Source organism: Triturus cristatus, chromosome 3_1 (genome assembly GCF_964204655.1).
Source record: "Triturus cristatus chromosome 3_1, aTriCri1.1, whole genome shotgun sequence".
In the NCBI taxonomy this organism is placed as follows: Eukaryota; Metazoa; Chordata; class Amphibia; order Caudata; family Salamandridae; genus Triturus; species Triturus cristatus.
In genome coordinates this window covers 848,744,125-848,771,691 of record NC_140583.1, presented here as the reverse complement: position 1 = coordinate 848,771,691, position 27,567 = coordinate 848,744,125, and the positions used below count along the sequence as shown (strand labels likewise).

At 46.1% G+C, this 27,567-nt stretch overlaps 1 protein-coding gene across 6 annotated transcripts in view; it reads right to left on the bottom strand.

The window, feature by feature from the left end:
* The window catches only part of WIPF1 (WAS/WASL interacting protein family member 1), a 481,960-nt gene that overhangs the window by 10,963 nt on the left and 443,430 nt on the right, over positions 1-27,567 (bottom strand). For all 6 annotated transcript variants that reach the window (XM_085645252.1, XM_085645256.1, XM_085645254.1 and 3 more), the window contains 2 exons: positions 8,161-8,382; positions 4,554-4,667 (listed from right to left, as the gene is read on the bottom strand). In XM_085645252.1, coding sequence (XP_085501378.1) covers positions 4,554-4,667; positions 8,161-8,382 — 336 coding nt within the window. The remainder of the gene's footprint in view (positions 1-4,553; positions 4,668-8,160; positions 8,383-27,567) is intronic.

Genomic DNA, 27,567 nt, shown 5'->3' with positions numbered 1-27,567 from the left:
TGTTAATAGTAATTTTAATTCATCATGTAATCTATACTTTTGTCTTCCTGCCCATGTAATAGGTCACATCCAGAGAATCCAAAATGCTGGAGCTTGGTGAGAGGCACCAGAGGATATTTTGTGGCTTTCAGATTTTGCTTCTCATAGAATAGACCAGAACTGAATCTTTTAGCAGTGGTAATGGATAAGGAGTTCTTAAAAGTGATGGTATGATGGTCTAAAGGGAGCAGGCTCAAAATTCAACATGGCCATATTATTTTCAGAAAACAATTCAAGTGAGTCCACCAGAAGTCCTCTAGGGAAATTAATAAATTGTGCAGACATGAAAGAAAAAAAGGTCAGAGAGGATCCAACAAGCCAGAACTGAAGGTGGTGTGTCAAAGGGCACACTGACGTTGTACCAGCACCAAGGATTTTGACTGCCAAGTAAAGTGCAGGTCAAGGGGGGCGTGGCTGGTTCCCAATGGAGTGAAACATGAGCTGAGGCTCTCCCTGCCAACCACCGCCATCTGGGCTAATCCTGTTCGAGTATGTCCAATTTCAACCCCAAAAACATAGCAGCAATACCTGTTGAGCCCAGAGCCTCACTTTGTGGAACGGATATTTCCCATCGGGACAGACCCACAGGAGCTGCTATGGAGCACCATGAGGCCGCTTGCCAAGATGGCGGCATAGGAGCGAGCGAGGTGTCGCTCTCCACATCTCCCATGAATCTGACCGCCCTAAAGCAAAAGACCTTGTTGAACTGAAGAAGGGTTAAGCAATCCGCACCGCCAGAGTCCACGGGGTCTTTCATATGAGCAGAGACGAACAGCGGGCGGCGTGCCGGAGGAATTGGCTGCCGGACTATCAAACACACGCCAACCACTGGCAAACAAGTAAGTGCGGCTGGACTGCATGGCTAACCGCTACGAGGATAGCGTGCTATGGGCACCAATTAACAAATTCAACGGTGACAGCCCACATGACCCCAATTATCCCTCGCACCTCAACAAGCAAGCATGAAAATAAGGGAAAAAGGGAGAAAAACGAAAACAAGTGATTGCCTAATTTCACAAGGGGGCTGAGATCACTCCTAGTAGGGCCCTGGTTGCACTGCGGGCCCCCGACAGAGCGATGTGTCTTGCTGGAGGAGATTCTGTATTACCCAGCAGAATAGAGAGGAAAACAAAATCACCACACCTAAATGGACAGGAATAAAGCTCTGGCCGGCGAGGTACTTCCAGAACCCCGGTGAGACTCCTACATAACCTAGGCATTAACCCACCTATTTTCCTGCTCACCAAATCAGTACCCCACCACTGCTTTGGGGCTGCCCTGGCAAGCAAATAGAATCATGAAGCGGTGTTGGCACTGCATGAACGGAGCAGAGCTCACTGGATACCCATGGAGAGTACGACACAACAGCATGCCGAAGCACCATGTGGCCTGGATAGTGTGTTCGTGCATGACAGACACACAGCCCTGCAGCTAAGCAGAACAGTAAATGAGTGGTATGGCCAGGCTGCAGCGCATCAGCTCAGAGACTTTCATTATCCCTGTGTTGGTCCATTGGGGAAGGGCCCTGAAGGTGGGAGTGTCGACTGATACTGGGGGCTTAGCTAAAATGTATGGGGATCCCCACCTCTCGCTACGACCTAAGCCTGCGCAGTGAATACTTAGCCCATCTGTGCAACGGGGGTGGGTGCGTTGCGTCTCCTCTCTGTGCCTAATGCATTACAGGAAGCAGGCAGCCTCCCTCTCCTCCCCTAAGGCAATCACAATGCTGCAATGGCAGCGTTGTGATTAGCAAGGACGCCAACCCACAGGCGTCTATGGGGAGGCCATTTTCTCTGTGTAGGCTGCAGATGAAGGAGGCAGAGTGTGCATGACTGGTTTGGTCGGCCCTGGGGCCGACCAAACAGTCAGCATCCACAACAGTGGGCAAGCCACTCCTCCCCTGCCTGCAGCAGGAATGCCCACTCGCCTGCACCCAACCAGTCATACATTACGGCTTTCTCGCAGTGCGAGAATTAGAAACATAAAATGGTATTTCAAATACCATTTTATGTTTCTGCTTCTCATAATGCGAGAAAGCAGTGGGGCGACGCTCCTCCGGAACGTGAAATAGATACCATGGTGACAGACCTAGGGTTGTTGAGGGATGACCACCGAAGGCTGGCAGAGATGGTCACCACCACAGAGCACACCTTTGAAGATATAACCCCCCCACACCCCAGAGATGGCATCCATGCGCGAATGGTTGTCAAACATGAAAGGCAAAGTAAAGAAATTAGAAATCTGAGTGGAGGATGCTTAAAACAGAGCCAGAAGAAACAATCTTTGGATTATCACACTGCCAGAGCACATTGAAGGCCCGGGAGCGAACATGACCAGAGCAATTGCCCCGCAACGAGATAGCTCCAGAGGGCCTCATTTGTTTTTTTTTTTTTTTGATTGCATGCAGTCAGCGGCCTGTGTGGGGCGGGTGGGGCTGGCCTGGCCAGAGCAGGGGAGGAGTGCTGAGCACTCCCAAAGTGTGCATAAACGGTTGAGCCGGCCCTCTTAGGCAGGCCAAACAGTTCATGCACAATTTGCATGTTCCTACCAGGCTGCATTACACAGCCTGGTCAGGAAGATGCACAGACTCCATGTTCGAGTCTGAGTGCCGATCTATGGCACTCAGACTAATCACAATGCTGTATTGCAGCGTTGTGATTGGTTCAGGGGAGCTTGTGTGCTGGGTGCTTCCTGCTGCCAGCCAGGACTGGAGACCGGAAGATGGAGAGGACGCAGGGGAGGCGGTGGCGGGCTGGCCGTTGTAAGGTAAGTGAGTTTTTTGTTAATTAACCCCCACTCCACCACCCCGCCCAGTAGCAGCCGCTACTGCCCATTCCACTGACCTGAACGTGCGCACCAAGTGCCAGCGACGCCTCCATTGCCTGGAGAGGGCTCAAGACCTGTAGTAGCTAAATTGCTACACTTCAAGGTTCAAGATGATATCCTCAACCAGGCACGCCTCAGAAGGGACATAATGGTAGAGAACCACAGAGGGATGATCTTTCCAGACTTCAACAGGGAAGTCCAAATACAGAGGACCTTGTTCATAGAAGCAAAAAGTGACTCAGAAAACTTAGGATAGCATACGCTATACTATTCCCTGCCAGGCTTCAAGTAACTCATAATGAGGAAGAGCACTTTTTCACCTCGCCACCCCTGTTGAGGGATTTGATTGAGAGCCTGCCCAGACAAGCAGATAAAGTGATCGTTGCTCTCCGGAAGAAGCCCCAGAGACCACTGAGGAAGAGGGCAAAAAATTTAACTAGTGCAATCCCATCGCGCTCCCATGCGTTACAACATTGTCCAAGAGCAATGGAGGTAGTGGCAGCTGTCAGTGGAGCGAGATCTGGCCCTTCTTAAGTTCAGAGAGATGACGAAATGAAAGACACTGCCTCTGACCATGCCTTGGTCTCCACTCTCAACTCCAAGGAGTCTCTCCTGCTGGTTACACATGGTACCTCCGACGAAATTATTTGACATTGACATAGTCGATGAGGTTGCTAGGTAATGTATAACTGGCATAATCCCATAAATAGGCAATACGTTTCACATGTTCATTATTGGTTCCTGGGTTGAAATTGGTTTATATTTTCCTGAATGGCACCTGGATGGTGTGATGTGAAGCCGGAAGACGTCCAGACAGGCGCACCCCCGCGTACTGAAATTGTGCATGAGTGTTGAATGTTTGCTGGTTTGGATGGGGAGTCTTTCTTCTTATCCTGGGGTTGGGATACTGTTATTAGCTCGGGGAATTCATGTGGGATTGCCTCTTCCTGCCTGGCAGAACCTCTCACACAGTGGATCTGAGACCCTGGGTCTTCAGAAGAGCTGGGGCCACCCAACCAATGATCTAAGGCACCACTTTGACACCCCCTCATGGCGTCCCCCTTCACCTATAACTTCATGAGCTGGAAGATTACATAATCTTTCTTCTCAAATTCTGTAGATACGAAGCTCACAGTCTTGATGGGATATCCTACGGGTACATTGTAGAATTTCTGGGCCTAATGTTTTCTTCCCTTTTTTTTGTTACTTGAATACGGTAAGACTTGAAAGACACGCATACCAATAACACACATTTGATTCTGTTATTTTCAAGCTGCACTGGCTGAGAGTTAACCAAACTTAACATACATTGCATCCTACACCTTTTTTTATACAACATTCTACTTATACAATGAGACAAAAACTCGACCTCATCCACCCCCTTCTCAAGCGGAGAGGTAAGGGAGGGGCGTGTGAAGAAAGTGGGAGGAAACAGCATCAAGAGCATCTCTGGGTGTCCTCTGATCCGTGGTATTTATTTAGGTAGAAACAATTTAATGGACTTTCGGAACAAATGAATAATTAAATAAAGGCACTACCAAAGAATTACTGATTTTGTGAGTGTAGTCATTCAATACTACAATGTACACACAACTTCAATCTACTAATACATAAAACCTATACTTGTAAATATATTGTTTCTCTGATATATTTATAAAAAAAATCTCATGTACATTTTTGCAACTTACCCCTGTTTTCATTTCTCATCAGTTTGCTGGGATAACTTTTGTTCAGTGGCACAAATGGCTCTGGAGGTGGAAAATCAGACACTGGATGGAATGAAAATCTGTTTTCCCAGTCATCTGAAGAGAGAAAGCACATTTCAGTTCAGAACATGAGCACAGGAGGATGGGTGACAGGAGCCAGTAGGACACTTCCTGCAGAGAAGGAACAATATTACACCCCGGGGTGGGGCAAGGACAAATGCTAATACAGATCATGATAATATCGAGTATGGGGATCTTCTGCGACATAAGGAAGAGGGAGTGTGCACGAGCCGAAGAGAGACATTTGTCTATACCATGGAATCCCAATGATTTAAACTGATTCAAGCAGTGAGAAGTGACTGGGTCTCCAAGAAGTCAAATGTTGCACGCAGAAGGAAAAGGTGCACCGTGATCTGTGTATGATCAGTATGTAGGACATATTTTTGTGAGTTTGGACAGTACATCTTTATTTTCAAATGTAGATTTTCATAATGCGAAGGAACCGAAAATCACTGCAACAAAAGAACTGGTATAATATGAGCGCTCTGGGCACCAATCACGTTCGAATGTAGCTTATTCGTAGATGTTGGCGTAAATACTTGGCATCAAATGTTTAGAACAGTTGGTTATGTTTCAGAAAATAGTCAACACTTCTTTGACCTAACTTTTCAAAATATACCTTGTTCATGCAATTCTGCATCGTCTTCCTGCTTTTTCCCAAAACGAAAGTGCATAATCGTAAAGGTATTCCTATTTATTTTAGGTAATAGCCTAAAAAATTACACTTTTGTTTTGGACCCAATATCGAGAAATTTACATTTTATTTATCGTCAATATAAAAAAATATATATAATTCTTTGGCAACCTTACGAGATAAAACATATACATCCCGCAGTTTAATTAACATTTTAAACAAGCATTGCCAAAGCCAATAGGTCCGGCTTTAAAGAACCGTTGTATGATAACGTGAAGCATTATAAGTTAATAGCATGGTGATGGATATGTATTTGTGTAGAAGCAAAGAACGGTAAAATAATACGGGTTAAAGTTAAAAGAAAATGTGACAGTTGCACTTTCAAGTCAGACCTAAACATCCATGTAGGTAAATGACTGCCCTCCTCCCATCTGTGCTGCTGCTAGAGCAAACCACCAGAAATTATCGAGTTAAGACACTTTAATAGCATTTGAAGGAAATGTGTGTGCCCGTGAAAGTTCAAGCTCAGGGAGCTGGATAAATAAATAAAATTATCAGAGCTGTGCGGAGGGCAAGCACTTTTTTGTGGAAGGTCACAACTTCTGCCCAATCAAAACATGTCGAGATTGTGGAGTGGAGCCAACTGCATCGAGGGTGGTAGCTTGGACAGCCCTGTGTTCATTAGAAGCCGCGCCAGGGTCATAGCCTGTGGAGGCATGTAGTCCAGTGGCATCAGCATCAGAGCCATCGGAACTGCCAAACCATCAGAAGTGGGTCCACACTTTGGGAGTGGCCCAGACAGTAATGCAGTCGCCCTGAAGCTATCCAGCAGTCTTCCCAGAAGGCCCTGACTTGGGCAAGGGTTGGTGGATGAAGTCATAAGTTCTGGCTTCATTTTTTTCAATGCAACAATCCACTCTGAGGATTAGCTAGGAGTTTGGCCAGTCTTAGGGTCCAAAGCTGTCTCAATCAACCTTGAAAAGTCCCATTCATCTTCAACCCACAGTGGATTCGACATTTTTAGGAGCCCTTTTTCACAAAAAAGTAGAAGGCCTTTCATACTCAAGATAGTATAATCCAAATACAATCTCTTCTGACATCCCTGTTACAATGAAGGGCAGCCCCTTACGAAACTGGTTAAGACCTCCGGGAATAATGGCAGCCACGGCTTTCATAGTTCCATAGGCTCATTTCCATCTGAAGTTCCTAGTATTCTCAATTTTGGCTCATTGGTCTGCTGCTACACAGGAATAGGACGTTCACCTGAAAGTATCAACGTCTCAGAGTCTCTGGCTTCATGGCTAAGCACAGAAAAGACTCTGAAGAGGATATCCCTATATTCTCAAAGAGGATTAGTCCTAACAACAAATGTCAGTAAAGTAAGTTGGGAGTGTCTCTTGGTAGCTGTCTGCTCAGGGTCAATGCTTTCCTTTGCAAGCCCACCACTCCTCTAACTGGAGGGAATGGACCAGTGGCGGCTCGCATAGGGCGTGCTGCGGGGCGGGGGAGGGGCACAGTGGGGGGGGGGGGGGGGGGGGGTAGTAAACTTGGACATACGACGGACCAGAAAAAAGTAATTATTACGTTCCTCCGTTCGTCCGAGTTTACTACCCCCCCACCCTGCCCCTCCCCCGCCCCGCAGCACGCCTTATGCGAGCCGCCACTGGAATGAACTGCTATACTAAAAGCCCTAATGAAAGTGAAACCTCTACCCCTTCATCTGGGCCTCATGTCTGAACAAACAATCTGCTTCACAGAGTCCACAAACATTTTCAGGGAGGGACAAGTTCTTTTACTCTTAATCAAGTGGTACGGGAAATATTCAGGTGGGCAGAGGTCCATATCTTGCCTTTATCTGCAGTTTGTCTCCTGGAAAAATGGAAAGCGGCTACCGACCTCATCTGTTCATCTATGGGTTTGGAGTTTGAGCTTACACCAGTTATAATGTTCTAGGTATGTTACCCTAGACTTGGAACACGATGAACACCCATATACAATATTAAACTATAAAAAAAACTTTGGCAACAATTGTCTATCAGGTGTTCCTCTAAGGATTACATCCAGAGTATTATGACCCTTTTTGTAGGATTGTTTTTTTAAGAGAAAGTTTTTACTTGTTTTGTCAGTATCCATGCTTAGGGTGCATTAGCAACTATTAAGGCTTTTACATCTCCTCGTTCAGATCTCTCTTCTATTACCTCTTTAGCGCCATGGCTGTTACACATTTTGTTCTACTCATAGGTCAATGATACACTCTACAGTCCCTCCATGGGATGTACCTTTATGTTTAAGAGCTTTGCAAAAAACCCTTTTGGGCCTCTAGCTTTAATCCATTTTCAACGTATTGCCCACAAACGTTCTGTTGTTAGTGGCTATAATCTCAGGGCACAGAGTGGGCGAGTGAAGGGCTTTTCCAAGTCATTGGCCATATTTACGTTTTCCCTGACAGGGAGTCTTTGTTCTGGTCCATCTTTCCAACAGAAGGTTGTTTCTAATTTTCATCTTATAAGACCTTTCAGTTAAAGTAAGTCACTCCTTCATGGCAAACTTTCAAAGAAGAAACTTGTCCAGACATGGTGGGGAATCAGCCACTTTGGATCAAGTGGGTGCATCCCCACCATACCTGGTGGAGTTATCTCCCTTACTCTAAACATGGCAAAAGGCCATCAGACCTTAGGATTATAAATCTAATATTTTCTGGTAGGTTTTCCATCAGTATCTTTTTCTCATTTAGGCCCAAAGTCTCAGTTTATGGACACTATCTTTAACTTGACAAAGAAGTGAATTCACTTGATCAACGTGTGAATATTCAAGGCTAGATTTGCATTTATGAACAAATACTCTATGATATAGAAACAAATCTGGCAGTTAACAACAGACCAAAATATTTCTCACCTTCACAAGATTCCTTGAAGCCATTTCTTATTGATGGTGGTATTGAGGGAGGAAGTGGAGGAGGAGCCTGTCCCGGGCCAGGCCTCTCAGGTGGAAGCGGAGGCCTTGATCCCCCTCGGGGTGTTTCCATTCCACCTCTTGGCGGGAACGGAGCTGTTGGTGATGGTCTCGGGACACCACCATTTCTGTTCACCATAGATGGAGGCGGTGGAGGTAGCGGCCCTGAACAAGAGCATAAAATAATCCAGTGTTTAGAGTGTGATAAAACCAAAGGTATATTCCAAGTCCCTGCAGCTCCAACCTTCTGGGGGCCCCAAACTCAGCCTATAACTAGCTGAGACATTTGGAACCCCATTACGCACTTCACCACATTCTGCAGGGTGTTCCCACCAGTTTGGGCTACGCCACATTGGAAAACTTGAGTTTTCGTACTAACAGTAATAATCTTAGACATCATAGCATTATGCTGCAAGACACAGAAAGTGCAATGTCTCTGTGCTTGGCGATTTGTCTATCTGTGAAATAGGTCCCTGAAAGCGTGTATTACATAACCAGTCATGGCTAAGCATGGTCAGCAGTTTCTCAACATATGCTTCGACATATTTTAATGATATGTTGAAGGACTCTAGATAACCAAACATTGTTAAATGCTTTTCATTCCAAACAATCTAACAGCATTGCAGACGCGTGCTAAAGTTCAAGCTACCTTACTGTTCAGCTTCCAAGCTTAATCGATATCACTAGTACAGCTTATCACAAGCACCAAGAGTAAGATTTTTCTTCTACCTATATTCTTGGTCACTGGAGTTATGCAGCAATGGAGGCAGACCTGATTAAAGTCTGCTGCAAGAAGGGGTAAAATATGTGGAATAATTCAGCACGTTCAGCTGCAGTGTTATATTCTTACTTTGACATTTTAACACACGTTAATATTGTCAAGGAAAAGTTTTCATCTAATAGTAAAAATGTCACACTTGAAAACAGCAATTGGCCACTAAAAGGTGCACCCCATTTACCTCTGCAAAGCTTCTGTCACTGGGCACTATGTGTGTCCGTTTCTTTTAGCAACCTTTTAGCCGCATGAGCTGCAAACATTTTTCGGTGGTAATCCGCATATTACCCAACAGGCGGTGGGTTATGTGGCTAATGTCGTAAATCCATAATTATGCAAAAAAACGTTGTGGGTCTGATTCACAAAGGGCCTCCGCACTCCTAGTGGTAGCCCTGCAGTTGTGGTGGGGCATCTGCATTGCAGTTTCTCATCATGAAGGTCCGGCCCACCGCTACGACTTTCGGGGCCCCCGCCACGAGTGCGGAGGCACTTTGTGAATTGAGCCGTACGACTGCAGGTTTGTATAATTGCTGTGGTCCTGGCTATAATACCTATGGGTAACAAAACGCCTAGTTATTTAGTGACACAGAAGTGAAAGACGCTCCTTAGAGTGCTAACTATGTTATCATTCCAAATTGGCAAATTTCACTAAATTCAACATATTTTGTATATATATATATATATATATATATATATATATATATATATATATATATATTATTCACCAAACAGTCCAAAAGGAAAGCGATCTTCTCATAAAGGGTGCCAGTGTCAAGGGCGGACTCACCCTCGCTATTCAATGTTGCCACCAAAATATTTCCACCACGGGAATCACCGCACTCCGAGAGAGACAAATGTAATTCAAATCTTTATTTGGTGGATACATATATATATATATATATATATATATACACACACACACACACACACACACACACACACATATATACACATACATATACACACACATGTAAATCTGCTTTTATAATTCACGAAAGAATTTACCTATTCAGAATTATGCAAGTGAGTTAATCTCCCGCTGTGGGTAGGGAGTGGACATTTCAGGGCTGCTTTGTACTGGAAGTTTCTGCATACCAATGTCACATAGTAATTGTGTAGCCTCTCTGGATGGACCACCACTGCCTCCACTTCTTCTCGAAACCCACCGCATACAATCCAACGCCACGCCTCCCATGCAGAAACTGGAGCAAGACCACCGAAGAGCACCTCACCTCCACCCTCAGCTGCAGTCCCCCCCCACCACAACTGATGCCAACTCCGCAGCCAACGACCTCCACCCATGGAGTGCAGGCGACAACACGAAAGGCACCTGGTTCACCACAGACCTCCAAGAATCCAAGCGCTTGTGCCGACGACTGGAGAAACAGCAAACACACAGAAACACGCACCGCCTACAGGGCAGCCACAACAGCACACCATCAACTCATCAGATCTACGAAGGGAAACTTCATTCAGGACAGAATCCTCTCCAACTCCCACAACTCCAAGGAACTCTTCACCATCATACAAGAATTCAACAGACCCCACAGCGACTCCAACAAAATCCTTCCCTCCCAGGACCTCTACAACAAACTCATCTCCTTCTTCCACCACAAGATCAGGATACGCTCCGACAACTTTACCGACCAAGACCAAGGCACCGACCCAACACCATCCACCAGCGACGCCACCCAGCTGACGCAGCCAACCCTCCTCACCTGGACCCCTGTCACCACAAAGACTATGAAAAGCATCCACTCCGGAGCACCCACTGACCCTTGCCCGCCGCACATCTTCCACAGGGCTGCCTCTGCCATCGCTCCAAAACTACGACGGACGATCAACTGCAAGCTCGAAACAGGCGCGCTCCCTGATGACTGGAAACGTGTAGAAGTCAATCCCCTTCTCAAGAAGCCCTCCGCAGACCCGATGGACCTCAAGAACTACAGGCCCATCTCTCTCCTACCCTTCGCCACCAAAGTCACCGAGAAAATTGCCAACACCCCGCTAATGCACTTCATGGAATCCAACAACCTCTTGACTCATCTCAATCCGGATTCCGCAGCAACCACAGCACCGAGACAACCCTCCTAGCCGCCACAGACGACAACTGTGGACTTCTTGATCGAGGCCACATTGCAGCCCTCCTCCTATTAGACCTCTCAGCAGCCTTTTACACAGTCTCCCACCGCACACTAGCCGCCAGACTCCATGATGCCGCCATTCAGGGAACTGCCTTGGACTGGATCCGCTCCTTTCTCTCCAGCAGAACTCAAAGAATAATTCTCCAGCCAGGGTTGACATCCCCAGCATACACAGAGCCAGAATGGGAGGCAGATCCTTCTCCTACATCGCGGCCAAGACCTGGAATGAACACCCCCTCAGCATCAGACGAAGCCCTACACTGCAAACCTTTAGAAAAGACCTAAAGACCAGGCTCTTCGGATGACCTCGGAGCTGCCCGAAACCCCCTCCCCCAGCGCTTTGAGACCCTTACGGGTTAGAAGAGCGCTTTATAAACCCCTGATTGATTGATGGATAGCCACATAGGTGTTTAACCCCAAGTAAGCTACCTTTACTGTTGCGTGACACACCAGAGAGGGTGAGGAGGCAAAACAAATTAAATACTTGAATCCGATTTAATGGGTAGCTTTTCAGACATGCCGAAACACCATCAAGATACCACTCCTTCCATATACTGGCTGATACTACAAAATATCTTTGCCATGGACAACAGTGTTTAGGTCGAGCCTGGGCAACGCTGCTCCGCGAGACGTGCTGTATTCAGGTATGGACTTAAAGTTCGGCCTACTCTCCGCCCATATTTTTAATTGGCTTGTGTCATTGTCCTTGGTACACTGTGGCTTTTCATTGGTTAATAGGCTTAGTGGTCCCTCCTTAGTACCGCCTTGTCTCATTTTATAACCTCCCATGAGGACATCCCCTGTTATATGTGTTGTTACTCTGTAGGCTTTAATTACAGCCTCCGAGCACTATTTTGCCAAATGGTTTTCACCTCCGGCTGTTGCAGGCAGGACACGCTCTCCCGCAATGCTTTATTTTTATATTTTTTCATAGCGCTGCACACCACACTGATACAGTGCCGGCTGCACCTTTGGCTTGTTTGCAGCACCGAACGCGGCTGCATGTTTTTTTTTTCTATTTCTTCACTTTTTTGACACGTGATGCATCTTACTGTCTAATCAGACAAGGATCTGTGCACAATGAAACATGTTCTAATTACAACTCAAAGGGTTTGTGATGTGCAAGAATGTGTATCGTACCTTCTAATATGGCTTTCAGAGTCTGGTAAGTTTTTACTGGTCAAAAGAAATTAAAATTCCCTTCGGTATCTGAATGCTACAGGGAATTTTACACACAAAAAAGACAAGAAGACAAAGGAAATCCTAATGAAAAATTGAAAAGGACTCTGCGCCATATATAATAATTGTGTCTGTGCAGCTTATACAATGAATCAGATGTATGGTGGGTGCTGATCGCCTTTTCTGATTGTTACTGTGGAACTCTGATCGCATATGGGAAGTTAGGAGGCTGGTTTCCCAGATTGTTGCACCACTGGGGTGTACATAATTTATTAATAGTATTAGGTGTGATTTTGCTGTCTCAGTCTCATTTTTGTAAATCACTCTTTTGAAATGGCTGGAGTACTACTTGGATGTGAGAGGGGTGAAACCCCGAAACCAGTCCTAGGATGCTTGATTCTGGTCCAGGGAGGACCTGGCCTGGCAGATCGGGCTGCACTGTTCCCATGGGGAACAGGTTCAACACTTATTTGTATACGACTGGGTCTAAACCGGAATGGCGTGGCGTGCAAAAAACAATGGATTTAACCTGGATCTGTGACTGGGGGTGAATGTTTGATTGGCTCAGCATTCCATCCATCATCTGTTCTTTGAGCAGAACAATGGAGCCTGGTAATTTGTTTATTGACTGGAGGTGTGCCAAAGCAAGGTCTGGCCCAAACTCCCAATAAGGTATCCATCGATGCCTTCTTAAAGGGAAGAAAAGGCTTGGAAGACGTTTGCCCTGGTTCCAGGACTTCCGTCAGGACATTAGTTTTCACCTCCAATGTGGGGTGCTGGAGGACAAGTACTTCGGCTTCCCTATGCATTACCATGGTGGAGGAAGCGGATTCTTAAGCGGCTGGACCAGGGGAGAGAAAACAAAAGTCTCTGGGGAGATATTCAGTCCACTAGCCTCCTATAAGTTCTCGTACCAATTGTTATATTGCTAGGGCTGAGTGAATTCATCACCCAGGTAATAATCATTATCAGAGTCAGTCCCAAAGAGTGAATGGAGTTGTCTAGGCTCCAGTAAGTCAAGTGGGGGAAGCGACGCTATGGCTGCATCGTCGGCTGAAGTTGGACTGTCGTTGGAAAGGAGAATCAGGGCCGGTGTGGATTGTGGTGCTGGCAGCAGCCGCGGCCCGTGCAGGTAAGAGCGATGGTGCCAGGTGGTGGGGAGGGGGGAGGGAGGGATTTCGACAGACAAGGGAACATTTATTATTTAATTTCCTCTCGTGGTTGTCTGTCGAATACCCCCCAACCCGGCCCCACCGCTCTTAACTATACGGGCCGCGGCCGGCTGCCAGAGGAGTCGCAACAAGAGTGGAGGCAAGGTAAGAGTGGAGGGTCAAGCTGGTGCCAAAAGCCAACCCCCTGGCGGTATCCTAGGTGGATAAAGTGTTTATTGATCCTCTGCGATCACTTTAACAACTGAGCAAATACTGCTCTGCATGTGAAAAATAGCCTTAGGGCGAATACACACTGGAGTTGTGGTGGATCGCTTCTTGTGCCTCACTGTTTCTAGCCCCTCGTCCAATAAATACTAGGCGCACAACTGTGCTTTTGGGTGAAGAGTTTCTCTCTCTGTCCCCAGCTCCTCCTGGCGCACACCTAAAAATGGATCGCCATTAGCGAAGGCGCATGAGGAGAGTTTAAATTAAACACTGGTAAAGCCAATATGACTAGCTTATGCGACATCTATTGGCTTTGTCTTGCCGGTGTCCAACACCGGCAAGGTGTTGGACACCGGCAGTGCTTTAAATGGGCCGGTTCTGTCCGGTGCGGAGTACCGGCACTTTTTTATTTTGGGAGGTAGAGTACAGGCACTTCTCAAGAGAAATACTATACTTTTAATTGTAGAGTACCTGCACTTCTCAGAAACAAGCAGGTATTCTGTTACAGAGTACCTGCACTTCTATTTTCCCATTTTAAGTACTGGCTGAAAGTAAAGACAATAAAAGCGCTAGGACTGGGTCAACGCTGGCCACGATATACTAAGTGTATACATATATATATTTTAGTTCCGATTCACTCAATAGAGATCGGATCCCAACACCAGAGTACGACTCGTATATAATTTTGTTATTGTGCTTTTATTTAATCCGCTGTAACGCTTTTCGGCAGATTAAATAAAAGCGCAATACGAAAATGATATACGAGTCGTACTCTGGTGTTGGGATCCGATCTCTATTGATTGAATTGGAACGAATGTTAAGCCACTGTTTGTCGGAGAGAGGCCAGACCAGCACACCCTCGTTCAGGTGCTTCACGGAGTCCGGCAGTATGGTGGATATATCTATATATATATTCACTGAAAAAAACCATAGGTTTCACACACGTTATAGTTAGGAATTAGCATTTAAAAAACCTTGCAAATTCACTGAAAAAACCATAGGTTTCACACATGTTATAGTTAGCGGAAATTTTACTGATAAAAAACCAATGAAATTCCCCCGTTATAGTTAGTGCAGGCAACTATAACTCACGCGACCGCAATCCTCTGCTGATGCTAATACTGTATTTAGACACTTATTTGCCCATGTCTTCTTCCATAAATTTTTAGCTATACATATATTACAAATATTTTTTTTTCATAAAGACACATATGTCATCAGCAGAAGATTGCGGTCGCGTGAGTTATAGTTGCCTGCACTAACTATAACGGGGGAATTTCATTGGTTTTTTATCAGTAAAATTTCCGCTAACTATAACATGTGTGAAACCTATGGTTTTTTCAGTGAATTTGCAAGGTTTTTTAAATGCTAATTCCTAACTATAACGTGTGTGAAACCTATGGTTTTTTTCAGTGAATTTGTACGGTTTTTTAAATGCTAAGTTACTTTACGCCATTCGCGGCGTGCGCGCCCACTTAACGCACCGTGCGCGCACAGTGAGCACGCGGTGCGCTTCGCGCACCGCGCGCCCACTTTACGCAGTTAGTGCCGTGCACGCACGGTGGGCACGCGGTGCGCTACGCGCACCGCGTGCCCACGTTACGCTAGATGGGCCATGTACGCACGATGCGCTTCGCGCACCGTGCGCACATGGAGGACATATGATGCACTTCGTTATGAAAGGTAATATTTTAATTTTTCACACCTGTTATAAGCCATGCACAAATGGTGCCCTTCGGGCACCATTTGCACACGGGGTGGGGAGAGTGTGGATAATTTTTTTTTTTAAATATTTTTTTACGCGTAGGGTAAGCGTAATCGGCGAAATTAGCGAAAAAATAAAAATTCCGTTTTTGGCCTTGGGGGATCTTTGGGGACTCCCTCAACATGGCTAGGTGTTTTGGAGCTGTCCAAACAGCCCCTTTACATGTTTTTGTGCTTTGTATTTTAATCCACACTCTCAGTGCGAGAGAGAAAATGGCGGCCGCCGCTTCCTGGTTTCGGCCGATTCGAATGTTTACTAAGATCTAAGAGCCAATCAGAATCGCGCTCGCGCACGCCACCGTACGCGTACGGTAAGCGTACCGTAAGCGCACCGTAAGCTGGCTCAGATATATATATTGATTTAAAGGCTATTTTCTCAGAATCTACTGAACAGATTTACACCAAACCTAAAAAAGGCACTTCCTTGACCTGAGGACTACCTCTCTGCCAAATTTCTAGTAATTCTGTTCAGCCGTTCGGGCTGTAGCTGTGTCTAAAGGTCCTATGGAAAAATGCATGGGAAAAACGCGTTTTGGGACCCCCCTTTTATCTCAGCCCCCGCTTGACGAATCCCCCCGAGACTTTCAGGGTAGGAGCGGAGCGTAGCGCCCCACCTATTTTGAAAAATTCGCGAGGATTCGTCGACCGGCGCCAAAGTTATTCAAAATAGAATGTTGCGGATTTCCTATGGAAACGTGGTCCTAACTATAACTACCTACTGGCGATCGCCAGTAGGTAATATATATATATATCTATATCTATATCTATATCTATATCTCTATATCTATATCTATATCTATATCTCTATATCTATATCTATATCTCTATATCTCTATAACATCCCAATCCTGGCGGCGACGAACAGTCAGGCACAGACTCCGTGAAGTAATGGCAAAAATAAAGTTTAATCCAAACAAAAGCTAGACGCGTTTCGGCGGCGTACCGCCTTGGTCACTACGTCTAGAACACACTCGTGTAACACATAAATAGGTTTCCCTCAGTCGTCAGGGCAACCTGACAAAGGTGATCATAGACATAGACAATCACTATGTTACATCTAACATGACATTGCAAAAGAACAAGAAAATAGATGGCAACTCAAATTGTGCTAAAAGTGATGCTAGAAAAAGGAGCACGAGCATTCAGTAAATATATTAATTGCATACATTTACCGCTAATAAGGAAAAAATAAAAAAGTGACAGGTTACAGCTCGTGAATGAAAACGTCCGGTCTTCAAATATAGACATAGAAAAAACATATATGTGCCCTGTGGGAACCAGATTGTAGTAAAATGAAAAAATTGATAAATAAACAGTTGGTCTACATATATCAAACTGGATAAAATGGATATACCCGAGATAGATGAATTAAGACTCTGACAATAGTTTTACATATATATATATTATATATATATATATATATATATATATATATATATATATATATATATATATATATATATATATATATATATATATATAATCCGAAAAAAGACTCCTTCTGAAGTTCAAGCCCTGTGAGGGGTGGCGCGAGACCGGCGGAGAAAACCGGCAAACAATATCCAAAGAAACGGAGTTCCAATCGCGCACTCGGACCAAAAACACACCAGGAAAATAGAGGAGTAAAGCAACAAAAAGGGGGTTTCTTCACATCATAAACCCGCCGTGACGCGTTTCACCCATGGACGGGCTTGTTCACACACATATACATATATATATATATATATATATATATATATATTCACTGAAAAAAACATAGGTTTCACACATGTTATAGTTAGCTGGACATTTTACTGATAAAAAACCAATGAAATTCCCCCGTTATAGTTACTGTAGGCAACTATAACTCACGCGAGCGTAATCCTCTGCTGATGCTAATACTGTATTTAGACACTTATTTGCCCATGTCTTCTTCCATTAAATTTTAGCTATACATATATTACAAATATTATTTTTTCATAAAGACACATATGTCATCAGCAGAGGATTACGGTCGCGTGAGTTATAGTTGCCTACAGTAACTATAACGGGGGAATTTCATTGGTTTTTTATCAGTAAAATGTCCAGCTAACTATAACATGTGTGAAACCTATGGTTTTTTCAGTGAATTTGCAAGGTTTTTTAAATGCTAATTCCTAACTATAACGTGTGTGAAACCTATGGTTTTTTCAGTGAATTTGTACGGTTTTTTAAATGCTAAGTTACTTTACGCCATTTGTGGCGTGCGCGCCCACGTAACGCAGTTCGTTCCGTGCGTGCACGGTGCGCTTCGCGCACCGCGTGCCCACGTTACGCTAGATGGGCCATGAACGCACGATGCGCTTCGCGCACCGTGCGCACATGGAGGACATATGATGAGCATCGTTGTGACAGGTAAAATATATGTTTTGCATTTAATTTAATAAGCAATGCACAAATGGTGCCCTGCGGGCACCATTTGCACACGGGGTGGGGAGAATGTGGATATTTTTTTTTTTTTTTTATATTTATTACCGTACGCGTACGGTAAGCGTAATCGGCGAAATTTTCGAAAAAATTTAAATTGCCTTTATTCACTTGGGGGGATCGTTGGGGACACCCTCGACATGGCTAGGTGCTTGGGAGCTGTCTAAACAGCCCCTTTATATGTTTTTACACTTTGAATTTCATCCCCCTGTCAGATTGCGAGTGAGAAAATGGCGGCCGCCGCTTCCTGGTTTCGACCGATTCGAATGTTTACTAAGATCTAAGAGCCAATCAGAATCGCGCTCGCGCACGTCACCGTACGCGTACGGTAAGCGCACCGTAAGCGCACCGTAAGCTGGCTCAGATATATATATTGATTTAAAGGTTCTCAGAATCTACTGAACAGATTTACACCAAACCTACAAAAGGCACTTCCTTGACCTGAGGACTACCTCTATGCCAAATTTCAAGTAATTCTGTTCAGCCGTTCGGGCTGTAGCTGTGTCTAAAGGTCCTATGGAAAAATGCATGGGAAAAACGCGTTTTGGGACCCCCCTTTTATCTCAGCCCCCGCTTGACGAATCCCCCCGAGACTTTCAGGGTAGGAGCGGAGCGTAGCGCCCCACCTATTTTGAAAAATTCGCGAGGATTCGTCAACCGGCGCCAAAGTTATTCAAAATAGAATGTTGCGGATTTCCTATGGAAACGTGGTCCTAACTATAACTACCTACTGGCGACCGCCAGTAGGTAATATATATATATATATATATATATATATATATATATGAGTCCAATCCCACTTGTACTCAAAAACGGGTCCGACACATGCTCAGTGCTGGCAGCTAGGTTTATTTCCAAAATTCAAGCGCTCAGGGTGAAAATGTGGATAGAAACGCTAGGCAGACGCGTTTCAGCCTGACGGCTTTCTTCAGTGCCTGTTCCATCAAGCGATGTAGTTTCACCTGGGGGCTGGTTTAAAAAAGGTTCACAGTTCACTCTGATTGGAGCAAAAATGTTAGCCCAGCCTCTGCAGTCACTGTTGCGCTACCCCCATTCCTTGCCAGGTTTTCGTGCTCACCACAGAGAGTGAAAAATAAAGTGATTTCCAACTTGAGACCAAGTGGCTTCCCAGACCTGCTGGCTGCGTTTTGCACAATGTCCCAGCAACCATTGAGGGAATAAATAAAGGAAAAATCATGCTGCCAGCACCTTAACGCAGAAAAATGCTGCATCCTCTCTCCCCATATGGCGTACAAACTCAGGTGAGTGTTCTTCCCATACAGGGGGGCGCCGCGCTGTAGTTTCATACATTGTCCAAAAGGTGCAAGCCATGCGCGGAGCTCCAGAACGGGAGGGCGTGCGGAAAACGGTGCCTGCTGAACCGGTAAAACAGAGTCCAATCCCACTTTTACTCAAAAACGGGTCCGACACATGCTCAGTGCTGGCAGCTAGGTTTATTTCCAAAATTCAAGCGCTCAGGGTGAAAATGTTGATAGAAACGCTAGGCAGACGCGTTTCAGCCTGACGGCTTTCTTCAGTGCCTGTTCCATCAAGCGATGTAGTTTCACCTGGGGGCTGGTTTAAAAAAGGTTCACAGTTCACTCTGATTGGAGCAAAAATGTTAGCCCAGCCTCTGCAGTCACTGTTGCGCTACCCCCATTCCTTGCCAGGTTTTCGTGCTCACCACAGAGAGTGAAAAATACAGTGATTTCCAACTCGAGACCAAGTGGCTTCCCAGATCTGCTGTATATATATATATATATATATATATATATATATATATATATATATATATATTACCTACTGGCGATAGCCAGTAGGTAGTTATAGTTAGGAACACGTTTCCATAGGAAAACCTCAACATTCTATTTTGAATAACTTTGGCGCCGGTCGACGAATCCTCGCAAATTTTTCAAAATAGGTGGGGCGCTACGCTCCGCTCCTACCCTGAAAGTCTCGGGGGGATCCGTCAAGCGGGGGCTGAGATAAAAGGGGGGTCCCAAAACGCGTTTTTCCCATGCATTTTTCCATAGGACCTTTAGAACGAGCTACAGCCCGAACGGCTGAACAGAATTACTCAAAATTTGGCAGAGAGGTAGTCCCTAGGTCAAGGAAGTGCCTTTTGTAGGTTTGGTGTAAATCTGTTCAGTAGATTCTGAGAAAATAGCCTTTAAATCAATATATATATCTGAGCCAGCTTACGGTACGCTTACGGTAAGCGTACGGTGGCGTGCGCGAGCACGATTCTGATTGGCTCTTAGATCTTAGTAAACATTCGAATCGGCCGAAACCAGGAAGCGGCGGCCGCCATTTTGTCTCTCGCACTGAGAGTGATTTTTAAAATATCAAGCCCAAAAACATGTAAAGGGGCTGTTTTGACAACTCCCTCCCACATAGTCATGTTGAGGGAGTCCCCAAACATCCCCCAAGTGCAAAAACGGTTTTATTTTTTTTTCGGCAATTTCGCGGGGTACGCTTACCGTACGCTTACCGTAAGCGTACGGTAAAAAAATAAAAATAAAAAAAACACTATCCACACTTACCCCACCCCCTGTGCTTTTGGTGGCCGAAGGCCACCAAATGTACAGGGCTTATGTTAAGGGCAAAAAACACTATCCACACTTACCCCACCCCCTGTGCTTTTGGTGGCCGAAGGCCACCAAATGTACAGGGCTTATTATAAGGGAAAAAAACTTAGCATTTAAAAAACCGTACTAATTCACTGAAAAAACCATAGGTTTCACACACGTTATAGTTAGGAATTAGCATTTAAAAAACCTTGCAAATTCACTGAAAAAACCATAGGTTTCACACATGTTATAGTTAGCGGAAATTTTACTGATAAAAAACCAGTGAAATTCCCCCGTTATAGTTAGCGCAGGCAACTATAACTCACGCGACTGCAATCTTCTGCTGATGACATATGTGTCTTTATGAAAAAAAAATATTTGTAATATATGTATAGCTAAAAATGTATGGAAGAAGACATGGGCAAATAAGTGTCTAAATACAGTATTAGCATCAGCAGAGGATTACGCTCGCGTGAGTTATAGTTGCCTGCGCTAACTATAACGGGGGAATTTCACTGTTTTTTTATCAGTAAAATTTCCGCTAACTATAACATGTGTGAAACCTATGGTTTTTTCAGTGAATATATATATATATATATATATATATATATATATATATATATATATATATATATACACCTTTTAGCCATGTTGCTTAGCGGCCATGCTACTGGGCAAAAATTGACAAAACCATTGGCTTTTTCAATGCTTGTTTAATAGGGTCGTGCGTTAATTTAAAAATAGTTTTTTCCAATTTCCAAGAGAGGGCGGTATAGCATCAGAAACTGCACATCGTGCATTAAATGTAGTTCTATACAGACCAGTAAGTTATGTTACTATGAAAGAGCACACGGGAAATACTAAACATAGCATTTCAAATATTTAATCCCAAAAAACTACACACTTTGATTAAAACTGTATTAAATCAGTTACAGATTCGAAATCCACCTCTCCTATTACCTACCGCAATAGAATCAACTTTTTTCACACTAATATGTTTATCACTTCTTCTCTAGCATATAAACTGCCGTTGAATATTATAATTCTGAAATGACCAGACATAGTTCATGTCGGTCTCCTTATTCTGCCACCAGTGTACGGCCTGAGTTAGATGCTGGCGGACGCCGGACGGGAAACTGCGTCACAGACGTGACGGATATACCAAATACGCATTCTCTCCTATGGCTGGATACCCATCCGCCAAGAAATCAACCCGATGCCTTTACAGGTCTAGGAGCGAGCTTCCCTCGCCACGAGTCCACCAGTACGCTGCTCTCATCTGGCGACAAACACGAGACACACCCCTCATTCAGCGTGTTTGCTGGGCGGTCAGACCCTTGGCTATCCGGGGCCAGGATTTGGAACAAATCTCTGCTTCATCGATGACGTGTTCATCATCATCTTGTCTTTAGGAGACCCTTACTGGCCTTCCTTTTTTGTGTGCGCAAAACTCAGCTCGGGTCCTCTGTATAGCTTCGGAGAGGGAAGAGACTGTGCATTACCTCCTCGTCCAGTCTTCCTCGCCACAGTAATACATATGAGCCTCCGGCTCCACACAGAACTCCAAGTAAATAAAAGAGCAGCGCTCTAGTCTCCCCTCCCTCCTCCAATATGGCCCCCAGTGGCTTCAGCCAATCCTATAAAAGGATACAAACAAACCAGCTCGATCTGTTCTTTTTTTCTGCACTTCTCCGAGTGCTGTGTTACCTGATGGTCAGGTGAGTGGGGCTGGGGTCCTGCTTGAGCAGCCCCGTTTTGTCCTAGGGTATCAAGTTTGGGGGAAGTAGTTTGTTTGTATTGTTTTTTTTTTTTTCATAAAATTTGTCTTTCCCCCTTCTTCTGCCATCACGCCTCTGGTCCTGCTTGAGCGGACTTTCGTGGCGTTTGTTTCTGGTGTGGTCGCTTTTGGACTCGTTATTGGAGTCCTGCTATGCCTATGGCTGCAGTTTCCTCCCTGTTGCCGGTTATTAGTTTCATTTCCCGACCGCGCGTCCTGCTGAGCGGACGTAGCGCGGCCGGGTACGTTTGCTCTGGGGGCCGGAGGCTCCCGGTCGCATTCATACCTGCTGCCGGGGCCGAGTGAGATTGCTGTGGGGGCAGGAAGCTCCCGCTCGTATTCCTTTTCTGCTGCGGTTCTGAGCATATTCATTAGCTGCACTCAAGTGACGGTCTATGGCTGTCTATGCACATGCACGCGGCTGTTCTTCCGGCATTTATGTTGTTTTTTAAAACGTGCATGGGCTGGCTTGTATGGTTGCCTGGCAACCCCGGGGCCTTTTATACCAGGCGTGTTGTCTTCTTCATTGCCTGTGTTTGAATCACTCGTCCACTTGTGTAAGGCTATGATGGAGCGTGGTTCTATGGATGATGCTGCTCCTGATCCCTTGGTTGTGGCTTCTGGTTCTGGTATGCAGATCCAGTCTATGGAATTGTTACAGCGGATGATCAATTCGGCTGTGGCTGCTGCAATGCAGGGTCAGGTGCCTGTTCCTCCTGCGAAGAGGGCTAAGGTTGATGACGCTGCTGCAGTTGATTCTGAGAATGAGGAAGAGGTTGATGTCAAGGGTCGCTTTGTGCAGGGTGCCGACCTGAAGGAGGTGCTGGGTCACATTCGCGAGAACTTGGTATTCCCTGCTTCTGTTGTTTCTCTGGAGGACGATCTATTTGCACAATATCAATGCCCTGAACCCGATTCTTTGCCTCTCCACTCTTCGGTCTTGAAGGTCTTGGAGAATTAATGGAAGGATGTGGACAAGGGTTCCTTTCCACGATTTTTAAGTAAGAGGTACCCGCTGCAGGATTTTGCTGTGAAATTCCCTTCCTCGGTAAAGGTTGACTCCTTGTTGGCCAGCATATCGTCTCATGGGACTGTGGTTTCGGAGGATTCTTCTCCTGCTGACCCGGTTGACCGTAAAGTGGATGGTGCGGTGAAACGCACTTTTGCGGCTGCAAATTTTTCTATCAGGGCTGCTGCCTATTCATCTTACGCTATACAATCCTTGCTTAAGGATTTTCAGTCTGTCGGAATTGTTGGACCAGGGAGAGGATGTTTCTTCTACCCTGGCTATGATGGAACAACAGGTTCGGCTGCTTTCGGATGTCTCATTTGACTCTTTAGGAGCGGCGGCTTCTGCGGCTGGGTCTTCGGTGGCTGCGAGGCGCCAGTTGTGGCTTCGTTCATGGAAGGCTGATGCTGTGCAGAAAAATCTCCTGATGAAGATCCCCTTTTCTGGGGTTAAACTTTTTGGGTCACCTCTGGATGACATGGTGAAGAAAACGGCGGAGGACCGTAAACTCCTGGCTCCTGAGAGGGCGAGTCACTTCCGTTCATTTGGTTCTCAGCGGGCTTTTGGCCCTTCTAGGAGGGGTCGGGCTGGTCAGCCCTTTCGTGGGAGGGGGCGTGGCCGGGGTGCTCCTTCCTTTGGAAAAACCCGGTTCTCCGGTTCTTCTTCCTCCTCCAATCCTGCACCAAAGTCATGACTGGATCGCTCCTGGTTTGGGTCCGGTTGGGGGTCGCCTCAATTTCTTCCTGGATTCTTGGAGAATGACTGTATCGGACAAATGGGTGCTGCAGGTGGTTTCAGAGGGCTTGCGTATTGGATTTATCCAGACTCCCCCAGACTGTTTCAGGGCCACTCCTTGTCCCAGAGACCCTGTAAGGAGATTGGCGCTTTTGGAAGGCATCGAATCCCTGGTGGTCAGAAGTGCGGTGATTCCTTTTCCCGTCGATCAATTGGGGTTGGGTGTGTATTCCATCCTGTTCCTGGTGTCCAAGCGCACTGGGGATCTTCGGCCAGTGATGGACCTGAAGTGGTTGAATTCTTACATCCCTCACCAGAAGTTCAAAATGGTTTCGCTTCCATTGATCCTTCCTCTGATTTCTCATGGCGACTTCCTTGCGTCGATAGACTTGAGAGATGCTTATCTGCATATTCCTGTTCATCCAGACTCTCAGAGATTTCTCCGGTTTTGCGTGATGGGTCGTCATTACCAATTCCAGGTACTGCCCTTTGGGCTCTGCTCTGCTCCCAGGGTCTTTACTAAGGTTCTGGCTCCTCTTATTGGATATTTGCATGGGGAGGGCATTAGTGTTTTTTCTTATCTGGACGACATTTTAATTTCTGCTTCTTCTCTTCCTAAGGCGGAGTTGCATGTCCAGAGAGTGTGCCATGTCCTGGAGCATCATGGGTTCCTCGTGAATGTACCGAAGTCCTCACTGGTTCCTGCACAGGAATTGACTTTCATTGGGGCTCTGTTCAGGACTCGGTTGGGGATGGTGTTCCTGCCCCCTCCCAGGATTCTGTCCCTGGTGTCTGCTGTTCGTGCCCTGTTGTTGGGGCATTCTCCTCCTGTGAGCCTATGGTTGAGGGTTCAGGGTCTAATGTCGGCGTCGTTGTTGACGGTGCCGTGGGCTCGCCTCCACATGTACCCGGTGGTGTCCCACATTTTATCGCATTGGGACCCCTGTTCCCTAGATATGGGTGTTTTGGTTCCTATGTCGGAAGATATTCGGGTGGTCCTGAGTTGGTGGTTGGACGAAGGTCATTTATCCAGGGGCTGCCCATTTCTGATTGTTCCCACCCGCGTGGTCACTACCGATGCCAGCCTGCTGGGGTGGGGTGCTGCTCTGGGGGATTTGACGACACAGGGGGTTTGGCCTCAGTCGGTGTTGTCATGTTCCTCCAACTACAAGGAGCTGAAGGCCGTCCTTCTGGGTCTGTTGGATTTCTCGGATCTTGTTCGGGGTCACCATGTGCAGATCCGAACGGACAATCAGGTTGTGATGTCTTATGTGAACCATCAAGGGGGGTGCAAGGTTCGATCCCTCAGTTCCCTCAGCCGTCAGATATGTTGTTGGGCGGAGATGCATCTGGAATCCCTATCTGCCATTTACCTGCCTGGCGCGGAGAACACTGTGGCGGATTGTCTGAGCCGGGTGTTTCCTTCCATGGGGTCTTTGTCCCTGACGCATGTGATGTTCAGGAGGTTGCGGAGGATGTTTGGCTATCCGATTGTGGACCTGTTTGCTTCCCAGGAAGATGCCCAGATCCGTTGTTTTTGCACAGTTATGCCTTGCCGGGATGCCTGGAGAGTGGATGCCCTGTCATTTCCTTGGCCGACGGGTCTGTTGTATGCCTTTCCACCTGTTCCCCTGATTCCGGCGGTCTTGCAGAAGATCAAGAGGGAGGGATCCTTTGTGCTTCTGATTGCTCCGGGTTGGATGCGTCGCCCTTGGTATCCCCTGCTGTTGGAATTGGCTGTGTCTCCGGGGTGGGCCTTGCCATTCGTTCCTTATCCTCTAATGGGTCCTCTTCTTCCTCTGCCTGTGTTCCGTTCCTTGGGTCTGCGGGCCTGGCTCTTGAGAGGGATTCGTTGATGCAGAATGGTTGTTCGTTGACTGTGGCTGGGATCATTCAGCAATCCCGGAGGCCTTCTACTCTTAAGTCCTACGCAAGGCACTGGGATAATTTTGTTTCTTGGTGTGAGTCGCAAACTGTCGGTGGCTTCTTTGGACCCGGCTCGCATTCTGGATTTTTTAAATGATGGTTTTGTGTTGGGCTTGGCCATTTCGACTCTTCGGGCTCAGTGGGCTGCGATTCGGGCATTCCATGTCCTCCCTTTGGTTTCTGTTTCGCCGTTGGTTGCTAGACTTTTTAAGTCTCTCTCTTTCAAACGCCCCCGTCCTATCATGTGTCCTCCTCCTTGGGACCTGCCTTTGGTTTTGCGTTCCTTACAGTTGGCTCCCTTCGAGCCATTGGAGTCGGTGGGCTTGAAGTTTTTAACAATCAAGGTGGTGTTTCTTGTGGCGATTGCTTCTGCCAGACGTATGGGTGAGTTGGGTGCCTTCCTTCGTTCTGCCCCATTCTTCTTGGTTTTGTCGGACCGTGTGATCTTGCGCCCTCATCCTACATTTGTTCCTAAGGTGGATTCTTATTTTCACAGGTCTGCTGAAGTGGTTCTTCCGATTCTTTGTCCTGATCCTTCCTCGGCTGAGGAATCCCTTTTGCACCTCTTGGATGTTTGTCGTGCCTTATTGATCTATTTGTCACGCACTTCTTCCTTTTGCAAAGTGGACAACTTATTTGTGAATTATGGTTTATCGCGTCAGGGCCTGAAACCCTCCCTCTCGACGATCAGTCGCTGGATTAAGGAGGACATTATGTTGGCATATGCTTCGGTTTCTGAGGTTCCCTCCCTTCCTGTTCAGGGGCATTCCACCCGATCTGTTGCTGTGTCTTGGGCTTCCTTCAAAGGGGTGTCCATGGAGGATGTTTGCAGGGCTGCTACTTGGTCTTCCCCTCATACATTCATGTCCCACTACCGCCTCCAGCTTGGGGGGTGGGGGTTCTGTTTCGTTTGCCTCTTCTGTTCTGACTGCGGGGGTGACTTGAGAGGTTTTTCTTTTGATTGCGGTACCTCTGTATATTAAATTATGTTTTTCATTGCACTATTGGTGTGATCTATTTTCCTTACATGAAGCAGATTGCTTTGGTATCGGCTCATATGTATTACTGTGGCGAGGAAGACTGGACGAGGAGGTAATGCCCCGGTTACTTACCGGTAATCTTCATTACTCCGAGTCCTAGTCTTCCTCGCCACAGTATAGTTTCCCTTCCCTCCCGGCCCTGGTGGTGGCTTCATGTCTGTGGCTTGGTTGTCAGATCGAGCTGGTTTGTTTGTATCCTTTTATAGGATTGGCTGAAGCCACTGGGGGCCATATTGGAGGACGGAGGGGAGACTAGAGCGCTGCTCTTTTATTTACTTGGAGATCTGTGTGGAGCCGGAGGCTCATATGTATTACTGTGGCGAGGAAGACTAGGACTCGGAGTAATGAAGATTACCGGTAAGTAACCGGGGCATGGCGCTTTATAAACAAACAATACAATGAAGGCCAGTGGGTGAATGCGTACAGCTGTAAATGTGAATGAATGAATGAACGAATAAATGGGAGTCCGATGGTGAAGGAATGGGCGACTGTGGTTTCACATATCAAAGACGAAAAGATGGCCAAGCATGAAACTTTGCGGATGGATATGTGCGTGAATGATTCAATTATTGATGTAGGGGTAGATATATACAGAAAAGACCACAGGGAT